The 15,083-nt window shown below is 42.8% G+C and overlaps 2 protein-coding genes across 2 annotated transcripts in view; one reads left to right on the top strand and one right to left on the bottom strand.

Annotated features, from left to right (window-relative positions):
* Window positions 1-6,376, bottom strand: part of G6PD (glucose-6-phosphate dehydrogenase) — a 38,883-nt gene extending 32,507 nt beyond the window's left edge. The window contains 2 exon segments of the mRNA XM_030194235.1: window positions 5,839-5,975; window positions 6,306-6,376. Of these exon segments, the coding sequence (XP_030050095.1) occupies window positions 5,839-5,967 (129 nt within the window). The 5' untranslated portion in view covers window positions 5,968-5,975; window positions 6,306-6,376.
* Window positions 6,377-9,563: 3,187 nt separating this feature from the next.
* IKBKG (inhibitor of nuclear factor kappa B kinase regulatory subunit gamma) overlaps window positions 9,564-15,083 on the top strand; it is a 66,137-nt gene continuing 60,617 nt past the window's right edge. Inside the window, 2 exon segments of the mRNA XM_030194234.1 lie at window positions 9,564-9,715; window positions 14,636-14,828. Coding sequence (XP_030050094.1) covers window positions 14,645-14,828 — 184 coding nt within the window. The 5' untranslated portion in view covers window positions 9,564-9,715; window positions 14,636-14,644.

Genomic DNA, 15,083 nt, shown 5'->3' with positions numbered 1-15,083 from the left:
AACCAATCAGACAGAACGGAACTTGGAGGAGGGAAGTGGAGTGGATTGAATCTCTAACAAACAATCATATACAGGGAGGTACGAACATTAGTGGAGGCAAATGCACAGAACGGAAGGGAAGACAAACATTTAATCACTTTGTCACTCACAGACATCACACACACACACACTCAATCACTCTGTGTATCTCTCTCTTACACTGTTTGTAAAACACACTGTCACTCTCAGTCTCTCACATGGGCATTCTCATGAGTAAGGAGCTCTTCTGATGTGATTTTTAAACTGATTGAAGGGCCTGAACAAGGAAAACTTTTACCACATTGTAACAGTCTACACAAAAACTATTGTATATAAAGAAATCTTACACATGTAAACAACAATTATATTCAGAATACAACCGTGGAAACATTAACGGCAGGAACTGATTACATTGCTAGCACCCGTTTCATTGCGTTAAGAAATGGGCCTTTTTTACTAGTTACTCCATAACAGCTTTAAAGCAAAGAACCACCACCTGCTTGTCAAATAGGAGCAATACACTTCAAGAAATATTTAATGCAGGAAAATTTCAACAATTATCACAGGCTTAAAATATACTGTTTTGTCACCGGGTGGGTGGGGTGGGGCTTGTCATCCTGGGTTTTCGGAGCCCTCACATGGGCCCAGTAAAGAGTAAGGGGGGCTAGAAATTCCCCCTTTGCCATAACAATCAATGACTACGGTAGTCTACAAACTCGGCAGTAAGAAATTCAGCAGGGCCGGATGTGGCGCTCATCCATTATCCCACTGTTCTACCCTAAGATCCTATCACTGCTAGCGGTAATACCCAAGAAAGAGGCAGGAAAGTCAGACTCATTCACAACCTGTCCCACCCGGAAGGATGCTCTGTCAACGACTGCCTTTCAGCTGAGGCTTGCACAGTGACGTACTCCTCGCTCAACCTGGCCGAGAGACTAGTCCAGGGGAGTGGCCCCAGGGTCCTATTCAGACATGAGCGGACGTAGAGGGGTGATACAATAGAGGTCTACAAAATTTTGAGTGGGGTAGAGCGGACAGATGTGAAGCGTTTGTTTACGCTTTCTAACAATAATAGAACTAGGGGACACAAGATGAAATTAGAATGTGGTAGGTTTAAACCAAATTGGAGAAAGTTTTTCTTTACTCAGCGTGTGGTTAGACTCTGGAACTCATTGCCGGAGAAGGTAGTGACGGCAGCTGGCCTTGCTGAGTTTAAAGGGGGTCTGAACAGATTCCTGAAGGAAACGTCCATTGATCGTTATTAAATTTTGGGATTTTGCCAGGTTCTTGGGGCCTGGATTGGCCACTGTCGGAGACGGAGTGCTTGATGGACCTTTGGTCTTTTCCCAGCGTGGCAGTGCTTATGTACTTATGTAGAATCAGTGTTCAGACTGCTCCAGTACACCTGTTTTAAGTTCCCACTTCATGGTTGGCTACTACTTTAACAAGCACCTACCTATCAGGGGTGCAGTATCTGGGTACAAGTTGAGACACTTAGCGCTTCCCTGCATAGAGTAACTGCGAGGGTGGCAGCTAGCAAGAACACAGTGCACTACCTAGAGGTCTTCATGGGTGGGACTGCTCCAGAGAAGAGCGTCCTCACTGACACATTTCAAAGCGGTCGCGGAGCACTTTGCAGTTCCCCTAGCCCGTGAAAAAAAACAGGCCAGCACCACGCATGGTGTCCCGGGGCATCGGGCTAGACTCAGGGGCAAAGGAAGTCCAGACTCCCACTGTAGAAGATAAACAAGCATTGGGCACTGGTACTGCGGATCTTGGCAGGCCAGAAAATTACACTAACTGCAATGCAAGCTGACTAAGGAATCTGACCTTCACTGGCAGGGTCAATTTGAGGGGGAGGGTCTTTCTGAGCTGACTAGCTGCCTGTGCTGCTAGCATTGGTGGTGGTGGTGGTGATGGTGGGTCATCCTACGCCATGAGACTCACGCAGCTAATCCTCATAAGAGTAATGCAGCTAATCAGCTTGGACAAGCACATATGGAATTCAGTTCTTGGCTCTTACAGTGGCAAACCAGTGCCCAGCATAGCAACTCCTTCCTGGTGCCACAGCAACTCCATCCTGGTGGCTCGCATTCGGTGTATGCAGGTGAAGCACCTGCCTGGTGCAGTTGCCCTTAGTAATGCCCCCTTTACGTTTGGGGGGGGGGCCCAACAAGCTGACAGTGTTCTAGTGCACTAAGGGAGGCAATTGATACACTGCGATATAGTATTTACTCTGTTGAAAAGACTGCTGTTGTGTGGTTTAATGCCCAACATACCTGTGCGAACGACCCCCTTTTTCTAAGGTGCGTAACAAAATAGCCGACTCTGTTGTTCAAAGCGGGCCCTCTATGCAGGCAGCTGCCCCAGAGGCAGACCCTAGGGGAGCGGCGATCTTGGATCACCTTTGGCGGAGAGCAGTCCAGAAGCAGGGGATCGGCTCTGTTTGTCCGTTACTCTGAGCTCCCAGAGAGTCTACTCCTGTGAGGACCAGAAGCAAAGTGGCTGCTATGGAGAGAGCATGGACAGATGGATCATGAACAAAGCACAGGTTGGTGGACCATTCCGTGGGAGCGGAATATCAGATCCTGGGGAGAGGGTCTCTTCGCAGCTAGCACCATTAGCATCATGTGCAGGCAGCAGGTCCATGCCCTCCAGTCTGGGGACAGCTCGCAATACACAACAGTTCGCGAATATATGACTTGCCATACCCAAGGTAAGGGTGAGCGCTGTAGATTGGGCTAATAAAGAGGTACGCTTCCCTAGACACGAGTCCAGAATAATTGCTATTTAGTGGTATTCTGTCAGCTAAGTACCTCTGCATATATTAGGAGTTGTCCTTCTAGGTATAGCATACCTACAGCACCTTCGAGATGTCTGTCCTATGCAGTTCTTTGCGCTCTTGGCAGCACTAAGGGTAAGCGAGTGGTGGCGCAGGCAGGAAGGATAGGCAACAAGGTGATGCTGCAAGATGTCCAGCTAGGGGATTACACAGCGCACTTCAGTAGGCAACAGTTGCAAAAAGACCACCAAGAAACAAGTGGACAATCTGCACCGTACTGGGGTGGGAGTTGCACACTTGCAATGAAAACTAAGTTTAGCCTTAAGGCAGCCCTGAGGAAAGCAGCAGCTGGGTCATGTACTCTGCACTCCTATGCCCAGCTGGTAGGCAATCCTGAAATGATAGCGGGAAAATGCAGGCCATAATCCAAGCACCTCCAGCACACATTCTTTCCAAAGCATGGCAGTCACCTCAGCAGCAAATAGTGGTATGCCACAATCCATGATATAGCTCCTTGGAAGATGTAAGTATGATGCTTATAAGATTTTCATAGAGAAGGGTATCTAGCTGATATGCCTAGCCTGTCATGCTAACAGCTCTCTTGAGTTTCTTCCCACACAACATGCACCAGAAGGAGGGATGGGGTGGATCTTGGTTCTTTCGTAGGTGCCTTGCGCCAGCAAGTAGGCCTGAGAGAGACCATATGGTGGTCGCCTGGAACACGCTAGAAGAAACCTACAAATCTTGGACATGGGCTGATTGGGTATGTGCTGGCCTTAACTAGCCTAGTGGTTAGTGCAGCGGACTCTGATCCTGGGGAACTGGGTTCGATTCCCACTGCAGCTCCTTGTGACTCTGGGCAAGTCTCTTAACCCTCTATTGTCCCAGGTACAAATAAGTACCTGTATATACTATGTAAACCGCTTTGAATGCAATTACAAAAAAAAAAACACAGAAAGGCGGTATATCAAGCCCCATTCCCTTTCTCTCAAAGGGTGCTGCAAAGCGGTAGAAGGACCAAGGAACAATGTAATGCACTGTATGGGTGAGGCCCTGGGAGCAGGATCTCTCCAAAATTGCTCAAGTTTGGAAAGTTCACACCTGATGTGATCCAGCACCATCTCCATCAATGGGGAGTGAGGAAGGAAGATAGACAGCAGGGTACGGACTTGCAGATGAGGAGGCTCTCACATCACGCTTGATGTGCTTCACCACTACTATGGAGGGAAGTACAGGGCACTGGAATACACTTATCAAAATTGGCACAATGGCCTTTACAATGATGATTCACAAGAAGCATTAGAGAGAGTGCAGTTGTAACAAGCTACAGGAGCTAACTTCTTATCCACAGGCCCCAGTGCTAACTTCATGATCCACAGGTCGCAGCTAGTTGTGGGAGAGCCCAGGGCAAGTCCACAGAACTACCCTGAGACAGAAAGGAACAGGATGGACTAGAGACCGAGACTGACTGAGAGAGGGGTGTCCTACTTGCAGGGCTGGTATACCCCTTGGGGCAACGCACGGATCATGCTTGAGCCTGTGCGGACGGAGCCACCTTGTTCACGGCAAGCGCCACCCCAACTCCACACTTATCATACGACAATGATGGCTGCCTTGCTGTATCTCATGACGGGCCTGCACAATGGTTAATAAAAGTACCAGATGGCTCAGATACTAAGTTGTTAATACATGTTAATGTATCAATAAAGCTGTGGCCTAATGTTTTACCACCGAGAGAGAAACTGAGTGGCTGGTCAATCCTCATTTGGTGGAGCTATCCGTTGCCTGTTGAGGCAGATGAGAAAGGCAGGAGACAGAAAAGGCAAGGGGAATGGTCACAGCTGCCCATGTTATGGTCTTATTACCCCTATCCCCTGGAGCCTTTTTTCCTTACTGCTCTTCCTCTCCTAACGCAGCCTCTGTTCTCTTTTCCCTCCCTTCATTCACCCCTCTTTTCCTCCCCATCTTCTCTGGAGCCCTCACATCCACACTGCCTTCACTCCACTCCCTCACTTGAACCCCAACTTCTGGCAGCTCCACTGCTAGGCATTCTTTCAAAAAACTAACCTAGCCCTGAGGATTTGGAAAGAGGCAGGAAAAGAAAGCCTTTTGTTTGCACAGGTTGGGAAATCCTAAACTGCCACCACCCTTCTATCTTCCTGCTGAGTGGCAATGAGTCAGCATATTCTAAAACAGGTTTACAAGAATGCAGAAAGCATATCTTAATTCCTTTCACCAGGGAAACAGCCTGAATCCAGCCCCCATGGAGTTTTGTCATCAGTGGCTGTTCAGCATTTCCCCTTCGAGCCCAAAGCCCCAGTCTGCCACTGTGCAGCAACTTCAGTCACCTCTTCTCTAAAGCGAAGCCAATTTAACCCCAAGTTCCCTTTGTAGAAAAAAAAAGGGGAAGGTTTGTAAATCCTCCACTTACGCAACATACTAACAGTAAACAGTTGACCTGTGCAGACACTGGCATAAGATAACTATTTCTATATCATTACCCGTTAAAACAGGACACAACTCATTTGTAGCCAAAAGACTGAGTCTACTGGCCAGAACTGGAACGGGACAAATCTTGGCCCCATGACTCAGCAGAAGGTTTATAATGTGATCTCAGCACTTGGAACAGGGCCTATCCTGAATGGCAACATGGACCAAGGCTGCCAATCCATTACAAAACAGCTTAGGAAGTCCAGCTGCCTGACTTCTGCTCCCAGAGCCTTGAACATGCACACCACAAGGCTCACTTCAGGAAAAATGAATCCCTGTCACAAACTAAGAAACCTCCCTCAATCATCTGAGATGGGACCAACAGAATATTGTGAGAAGTGACCTGGAGAACAAGGGTTTGTTTCCTGGATGGTGTTTAGGTGACTCCACCATTGATCTCGAGTTTTGTGATGTGGGGCTGAGCTCTACCAGGAATATCTGTCCAACAAACCTCTGCAGGTCGTGATCTCTTTACTGGATCATGTCAACGCGCTCCATCTGCCCTGTAAGCACGTGCAAGGAGCGCAGCAGGCAAAGTAGGTACTTACAGATGCACCAAGAACAATGAAGATGTGTGTGTCTGCCTCCTGAAAGATTTTCTCACTGTACAGCTCCTCCCTTAGGATCCCGCACACTTCTGAACGGCTCAGCTGCACTTGCTCCCCCGTGCGACTCATTTTCTTTTCTGATAAAAACAAAGAACAGTTGAGTCTCTAACAGCATTTCCATGCAATTAGAAGAAAGTTTACAGTACAACAAGCCATAAAAAAAAGTTACGGCCACAAATGGGTGATGCACACTAGTGCTGTCCGATTCGTTTGGGGGGAAAAATCCGGAGTCCCGATTCGGGATTTGACCACCTCCATCCCACCTACCTACTTGCTCGCTACCACCGAAGGCGGTGCCGCTTTCCTCCCTCGCGCTATCACCCAAACTACAGCTTTCCTTCCTCCCGCTGTCACCCAAGCCGCTGCAGCAGCCGAGGGAAACAGCAGCGACAAGTAATGGAACTTACCACAGCGCGCGCAAGCAAGGTCTCTGTATTGGTGCGCAGCCGGATAACAAGAACAGACACTAGGGGGCGGGACCGGCAGCCGCGCCCACTAAGCAAGCCACCAATGCAAGGAGGAGCAAGGAGGCGCGGCTATATGAAAACCCGAGGTGGATAGTAATGTAAACTGCTGCATGCATCCACGTTGTCGTTCTTGATTGTTGGGAGTATTTTTTATTTAATCTCACTTATTTATTGCACTTGTATCCCACATTTTCCCACCTATTTGCAGGCTCAATGTGGCTTACAGAGACCATCCCAGGGTACATAATACAATTGATGTTATACAGCAGTCAAGGAAGACAAGAAGATCTGGTCAAGCGTTTATAGAGAGATAGATAGGAGTTGTGTCACAGTTAGTTATGGGATCTCCTGCTGGTAAGCCTTGTTAAAGAGGTAGGTTTTCAGAGATTTGCGGAAGTTACTTAATTCGTTGATCGATTTCAAGTGAGTTGGGAGCGCATTCCACAAATGAGTACTCATGTAGGAGAAGCTGGTCGCGTGTGTTAGTTTGTATTTTACTCCTTTACAGCTGGGGGAGTGTAGATTAAGAAATGTTCGGGCAGATCTTAAATGTTTAAGCATGCCAGCTTGTGCAGCATACGGATGTATACAGAAGAATAATAATAACGGAATACATTTTTTATAGGTAAAGTAATAAATTGTTTATAAATCGTAATCAGTGTGCCATTGGAGGGGCTGGTTATAGGGCCACCCTAGCACTATTATATTCGTACAGAGATTTTTTTTCTCCTAGTAAAGGGCCTCTAAAACAAGACATCGTGCTATGAGAATCAGGTGCTCAACATTCAGAGTTTCTATCTATTTACTTATTTATGACATTTATATCCCACATTAAACATTATGTTGAAACCTGGGAGCATTTTAAAATCGTTTTTTTCCTGTGCTTAGATTTTCTCCAATTCATTTTAAATTTACTACCTTGTAGCTTCATTATTTGCCCCCTCTTGCTAGCATTTTTGGAACGCGTAAACAAGCGATTCATGTCTACTCGTTCAACTCCACTCAGTATTTTATATACCTCTATCATATCTCCCCTCAGTGGTCTTTTCTCCAAGCCGTTTCAGCCTTTCCTCATAGGGAAGTCGTCCCATCCCCTTTATCATTTTCACCGCCCTTCTCTGCACCTTTTCTAATTCCACTATATCTTTTTTGAGATGCGGTGACCAGAATTGCACACAGTATTCAAGGTGCGGTCGCACCATAGAGCAATACAAAGGCATTATAACATCCTTATTTTATTTTCCATTCCTTTCCTAATACCTAACATGCTATTTGCTTTCTTTGATGCCGCAGCACACTGAGCAGAGGGTATCAAAGTATGGTCAACAATGACTCCTAACATGGAACCTTGCATCACATAGCTATAGTTCAGGTTCCTCTTTCCCACATGCATCACTTTGCACTTGCTCACATTAAAAATCATCTGCCATTTAGATGCCCAGTCTCCCAATCTCTTAAGGTCATCTTGCAATTGAACAACTTTGAATAACTTTGTGTTGTCATCAAATTTAATTACCTCACTAGTTATTCCCATCTCTAGATCATTTATAAATATGTTAAAAAGCAGCAGTCCCAACACAGACCCCTGCGGAAACACACTATCTACCCTTCTCCATTGAGAATATTGACCATTTAACCTTACTTTCTGTTTTCTATCCTTTAACCGGATTCTAATCCACAATAGAACACTACCTCCTGTCCCATGACTTTCCAGTTTCCTCTGGAGTCTTTCATGAGGTACTTTGTCAAATGCCTTTTGAAAATGCAGATACACAATATTGACCTGCTCACCTTATCCACATGTTTCTTCACCCCTTCAAAGAAATGTAGTAGATTGGTGAGGCAAGATTTCCCTTCACTAAATCCATATTGGCTATGTCTCATTAATCCGTGCTTTTGAATATGCTCTGTAATTGTGTTCTTTATAATAGTCTCCACTGTTTTGCCTGGCACCAATGTCAGGCTCACCCGTCTGTAACTTCCTGGATCACCTCTAGAAACCTTTTAAAAAATTGATGTTGCATTGGCCACCTTCCAATCTTCTGGTACCATGCTTGATTTTTAAGATAAACTACATATTACTACATCATTAAAGGACAGACTTGGTGGTGGGATATGTTTTAACTTAATTATACTGAACAATAATTGTGGAGATAGTGTAGACATTTTAGAGAAATAAAGGCTGGTGCAGTTTAACCTGTCATCGTAATTGCTTTAATGAATGTTTAAAATGTTCAATTGCTGCTGCCTGTTTGTGTTACTCTGTTTTATAATATTAGCATAGGTCTGAGGCTATGGGCCCCCATATTTTAGTAAAGCAGAATCGAATCAAAATCAAATAAAAAAACAATTCATATGATTGAATCAAATTGAAAAATATGGTAATACTAGAGCCCAACTAAGTAACAGGTTATTTTGAGTTAGTCTTCACTGAACCAAGCTTGCTGTCCTTGTGCCATCACCATCCAGCTGGATAAGCAATGTCTTAAAAGGTGGAGGATAAAGGATTTTTTTTACATTTATATCACACACCCCAAACAAACTCAGGTCCAATGTGGCTTACATTTGAAAATACAGTGAGGCAGAATAATAGAATTCAGTTATATCATGGGAGCAAGTACATGGATATGTCTGAAACATATGACAAACTTGATATTAGCATATAACTGGTCATTTAAAAGGCTGTCCTTTAATGATGCTGCGTGTTCAAAAATCATAGCCATAAGTATAGACAGTTATTCAAATATTATTGCATGCATGCACACATTGCAAAAGTAAAGAACAACTTCTACAGAGTACATCCATAATTTAATTTTTATTTTCTCACTTCCATCTTCCAAAATTGTAGATAGCAGAAGTACAGATCAGCAGGACCCAAAGCAGTTCAAAACAAGTGAAGTCAAATGACACACTGATTTATAAAACAATTTATTACTTTACCTATAAAAAATGTATTCCGTTATTATTCTTCTTCCGCATACATCCGTATGCTGCACAGGCTGGCATGCTTGAACATTTTAAGTGAGATTAAATAAAAATACTACCAACAATCAAGAACGACAGCGTGGATGCAGCCCTGTAGCATCCGCCTCGGGTTTTCACGTAGCCTCCTTGCTCCTCCTTGCATTGGTGGCTTGCTTAGTGGGCGCGGCTGCCGGTCCCGCCCCCTAGTGTCGTGTTCCTGTTCCTGTTCAGAGACCTCCCTCCTTGTTTGCGCGCGCCGAGCTACGACACTAGACTTACCTGAGGTCCTGCTCTGCTGTGATAAGTTTCTTTTCTTGTCGATGCTGTTTCCCTTGGGTGACAGCGGGAAGAAGGAAAGCGGCATCGGCTTCGGTGACAGCGAGCAGGTAGGTGGTCAAATCCCGACTCCCCCCCCCCCCCCCCCCAACGAATCGTGAATTGGACAGCACCAGTGTTCAGGAAATAAAGCATAACACAGTTTATAGATGAATAATTAGCTTAAGCTGGCCTAGGAGAGGTTTGTCACAACTGCACACAGTTTGAAATACTGGAGCCTTGTCGGAACAAATCTGTGCTCTCCTTCCAGTAAAGCTGTCTTTTAGTAGCAATTTTCTGGATACAGGTTCATTCTTTGGCAAGGTAACAAAATTGCCAAGCAGCACAACTTTTTTTTTCTCGGGATCTGCCTGTTACAATAGGTGCATCATGTTTTGGTGGCGCACATACTTCCTTCTCAACAGAGCTGCTTATTTTACTTCTTTTTTGTCTAGTGTAAAGATCTAATGCTAGGACATTTGGTTCATCAGCTAATAAGCCAAGCACTCGCAGTTAATAGCCTTCAAGGTTACATAAGTACCAGCATTACCATACTGGGACAGACCAACAATCCATCAAGCCCAGCATCCTGTTTCCAACAGTGGCCAATCCAGGTCACACGTACCAAGATCCCAAAACAGTACATTTTATGCTATTTATCCTAGAAATAAGCAGTGAATTTTCCCCAAGTCCATTTTAATAATGGTCTGTGGACTTTCCTTCAAACCAGCCAAACTGTTTTTAAAACTCTACTAAGCTAACTCTTTTACTACATTCTCTGGCAACAAATTCCAGAGTTTAATTACACGTTGGGTGAAGAAAAATTTTCTCAGCTTTGTTTTAAATTTACTACTTTGTAGCTTCATTGCGTTCTCCCAAGGCCTAGTATTTTTGGAAACAGTAAACAAGTGATTCACGTCTACCCGTACCATTCCACTCGTTATTTTATAGACCTCTTATCATATCTCCCCTTAGTCGTCTTTTCTCCAAGCTGAAGAGCCCTAGCCGCTTTAGCCTTTCCTCATAGGGAAGTCGTCCAATACCTGTTATAATTTTTGTCGCCTTTCTCTGTACCTTTCTAATTCCACTAAGAGAGAAAAATAGAGAAGCGCCGAAAGAGAATAGTGACGGAAACCACCGCAGGGTGAGGAGCAACTGATCTTTTATATACTATGTGCACAAGATGCTAGAAACGTTGAAAATAAATAAAACTAAGACTACATAACAAACTGCTAAAACTACTTATTTCTCCAAAGAAATAAAGGAAGCTGCTAGTTCACAGAAAAAGTTATTTCATATTATGAAACACTTGACAACTACAACTAGTGAAAATAGAGAATCACCTGCTCTTGATTCTGAAACTCTGGCAAAGTTTTTCAGCTCTAAAATTGAGAATCTAACAGCCTAATTCCCAAGGGTATCAGGGATCAGTCATATTGACAACTCCCCAAATTCACAACTAACCGTACCCTGGCAGGACTTTGAACTCCCATCTGTGGAATCACTGCACACTTTAGTCGCAGGTCTTTCACCCTCTTACAGTTCCTTGGATCCTATACCATCAGCATGGTTGAAAAACCACACGCTAGAAATCCAACAGTTTATGTATTTAATTATCGCACAGAGTCTTTCTGAAGGGGTAGTCCCTGCTACTCTAAAAGAGGCGCTAGTAAAGCCTATTCTGAAGAAGCCCTCATTAGATCCTATAACACCCAACAATTATAGACCAGTTTCTAATCTTCCGTTCCTATCCAAAGTGATAGAGACAATAGTGTTCAGACAATTGCAAACCTATGTGGATTCCAAAAATTTGCTACATCCTAGACAATCGGGCTTTAGGAAAGGCCATAGCACAGAGACTATCCTGACTTCGCTGTTAAGTGAGATTCATGCAAAACTAGAGCATGGCTATATTGCCTTGGTTGTTTCACTTGACCTATCTGCAGCTTTTGATTTAATGAATCATAAACTACTTCTTGACAGATTAGGTGAGATTGGTCTTTCAGGGACAATTATGAAATGGTTTATATCCTTTCTTACCGAACATTCATTTAAAGTAATTCAGCAGCAATCGTCCTCTACAATATACAATCTACCATGTGGGGTTCCACAGAGATCGGTCCTGTCCCCATTACTGTTTAATCTATATGTTAGTCCCTTGGCACGTCTCATTCAAACAATGGGTATTAGTTTTTATTCATATGCGGACGATTTCCTTCTTATTCATTATGTTAAACCGTCTAATATGGACCTTACACTGCTTCAAATCTGTCTGGATAAAGTGGCAGATTGGCTCACAACATATCAATTAGTATTAAATCCAGATAAGACTATAACATCTTGGATAGTAGGACAGGGCACATGTCCAGCAGTGGTACCTATGCTATTTGGCCAGAACATCCCTACAGTTAAATCCTTTAGATACCTTGGGGTTATAATCGATTCTGCTCTGACGTTTGAGGAACAAATATCCGACGTAGTGAAAAAATCTGTTTTCCATCTTAGGAGACTTCGGTCAGTTAGGAATTCAATTAGTAAGGATTCCCTCAAAACATTGACATCTGCTTATATTACCTCACGTTTAGATTATTGTAATATATATGCAGGGATCACTCAAGCCAGCTTGAAACGACTACAAAGAATACAGAATACAGCAGCATGTATGATTTGTAGGGCCCGGAGGGATGACAGAGTAACACCTTTACTACATCAACTGCATTGGCTTCCGGTTGAAGCAAGAGTTAAGTTTAAAGCCTTATTTTTGACCCATAAGGCTTTTTATACACTAAACCCTGATTATCTTTCAAATCTAACTATTCCTTACACTGCCACACAAACCCTTAGATCCCTAACAGACAACAGGTTAGTGATTCCTCCTCTCGCTAGGGCTAGATGGGAATCTACACGGAATTCGGCTTTTTTCTATTTGTCCCCCTCTCTTTGGAATGGCCTTCCAAAAGAGATCAGACTTGAGAAATCTTACTTTCATTTTCGGAAACTTTTGAAAACCTTCTATTTTATCAATTATGTAGAACAGAATTTAGAATAATGGAAGAAGGGTTATAAATGGGTATCTGTAATGTATATTAAATCAAAGTGTACTGTTTGTTTTGTAGATTATATTATGTACTTAATCCTGTACTTGCGGTGCTCTCCTGTATACTAAATCATGAGTTATACTGTTTTTCATCTTATGTAGCTAGTTTGTGGTTTTGCTGTGCTTTCCTGTAATGATTGGAGTTCTAATGTTTGTCCAACCTGTACATATTGTATTGTTTCTTTTATTTTATAAATTGTAAACCGTTCTGTCGTGCAGTAGCAATAAGATACGGTATATAAATTGACGTAAATAAATAAAATAAATATCGGCAGAAAAAAAAATATATAGATACAAAAATAGGCATGCAATTTAAGGAAGCAGATTTACGGCAAAAGAATGATAGTAAAAGTCAAGCAGTATGCAGTGAGTGTATCAGGCACCGATTACCTTAAGATAATAAGAAAGCTGTAAAGTATCAAAGTGAAGTGCTGTAATGGCAGCAATGAGTGTGGCTAGGTAGCAATCTGTATTTGAAGTAAAAAAGATGCCAAGAAAAAAGAGGGAGGAGCTATGAATGACGTATGCTATGTGTTGTCCCATAATTATGGTACCCCCAAAAAAACAAACAAAAAAGAAATAGCCACCAAAGTAGAATGATGAATGAATAACCACAGAATGAAAATAACAAATCTTGCTACGTACACAAGTTGTTTGAAACCTTATAATAAAAATAAATAAAGTCTGTCAGCAGGGAAAAACTTTGTACTGATGGAGAGACAAACATGTAATTAAAAGGAGAAAATGTGTAACAATTAAGTGTATGTAAAAAGCACGTGACATGCAGTAAGTTGAAGAACAAGTATCGTCCACTGATTACTTTAAAATGCTTAGATAAGCTACAAAATATTGAAGTACTGTGACAGCAGTGATGAATGTGGACAGATTTGTATTTAAAGTGAAAAAGATGCCAAAAAAGAGGGGGAGGAGCCATGGGTGACGTATGCTAGGTTTAGCACAGTGAATGAGAAAAAGTGCTTTAACCAAAGAGACTGCTGCGTTTTAGTGAGGGTGCTATGTTTGCACATGGAAATCATAGTGAGGAAGAAGAGGGGGAATTCTTATAATGCTGTATGATCTGAAAATACAAGACATGAAGAGTTTATCTACATTGTAGAAAATGAGAGATAATGTTTTAAGGATCAAGTTGGTGATATAGAAAAATTATGTGTGTGTGTGATGGTATAAAGGTATACAGATGTGGACTGAAACAGTAAGGACAAAATTGTTGCACGCATGAAGATGTGTGTATGGAATGTGAACATGATTTAATGATATACTTGTGTTAATAAAAAGTGTACTGATGACTGAATCCTTCTATTATAGATTCTGCCAGAAACAAGGAGGGAATGACAGATGTGATGAAGTGGAAAAATATGTTGTGTGAATGTAAAAAAGGAAAGTAGTCTGTGTGATGTTATGGAAAACATCATATAATGCAATGTGTTGTAGAAATGTTTGTTGCGCTATCAGCTATATCTAGGAGGCGCTGATAAATGTATTAAAACTGTGCATGTGTCAGAGATAATACTTGGAAATAAGTAGAAATCATAAAAATGGGGTGTAGTCTATATTCAAGTTTTTTTTTCCCAAAGGACAAACAGTCTGGAACAGGAAGATGAGTTTCTGTTCTTGCAGAAACTCATCTTTCTTTTTTTTCCTGAAAATTTTCTTCATTATATAACTGGCACAGGTTTTCCATTTCTCCCTTATCCCCTTCTGGATCCCAAAACTCCAGCTATTCCAGGCCCTGTTCTTCGGGGGTCCCTTCAAGGCCCTGACAACATTGTCACCAGTAAAATGCTCCTTTGTAAAAGAATGTTTTGAAATTGTGCTGTGTTTTCTGATTGCTGGGTCTGCACTAATCTCATGGTGGCCTGATTCCTCTGTCTAGCTGATCTGAATGAATGTGAATCAGAAGAACCAAACCTGTGCAATGGTGCAGCCCAGTGGGAGTTCAGGAAGTGACTTTGATGTCATTGGTGGTGCATCCTCCCTGGGGAAATCGGCCATGCTGCAGCTCCCGTCTGAGCTGGCTAATCATGAAGTCATTCAGCGCCTTATGATTGAGAACCAAGACCTGAGAGGTAGGCCAGGGACTCTGCTAACCTGCACCAAGATGTGGGTAAGAAAAGATGTTAGCAACAGAGTGCTGTGTGGACTATTGGACTGTAGTCTACCTTTTTTTTTTTAAGGGGAGGGGCTTGCTATAATGTGTTGTTATTTTTTACACTGCTTGTAAGTATTACAAAGTGATATATAAAATACTGTAAGTAAAATTTATCTCGCACATTTTCAGTAGTAGGTAAAGGTGAGTTACACTCTGATACAGTAAATTTGTC

The sequence above is a fragment of the Microcaecilia unicolor genome, chromosome 2 (assembly GCF_901765095.1).
Source record: "Microcaecilia unicolor chromosome 2, aMicUni1.1, whole genome shotgun sequence".
NCBI lineage: Eukaryota > Metazoa > Chordata > Amphibia > Gymnophiona > Siphonopidae > Microcaecilia > Microcaecilia unicolor.
The sequence above is the reverse complement of the archived record's forward strand: the minus strand, read 5'-3'. Positions and strand labels throughout refer to the sequence as shown.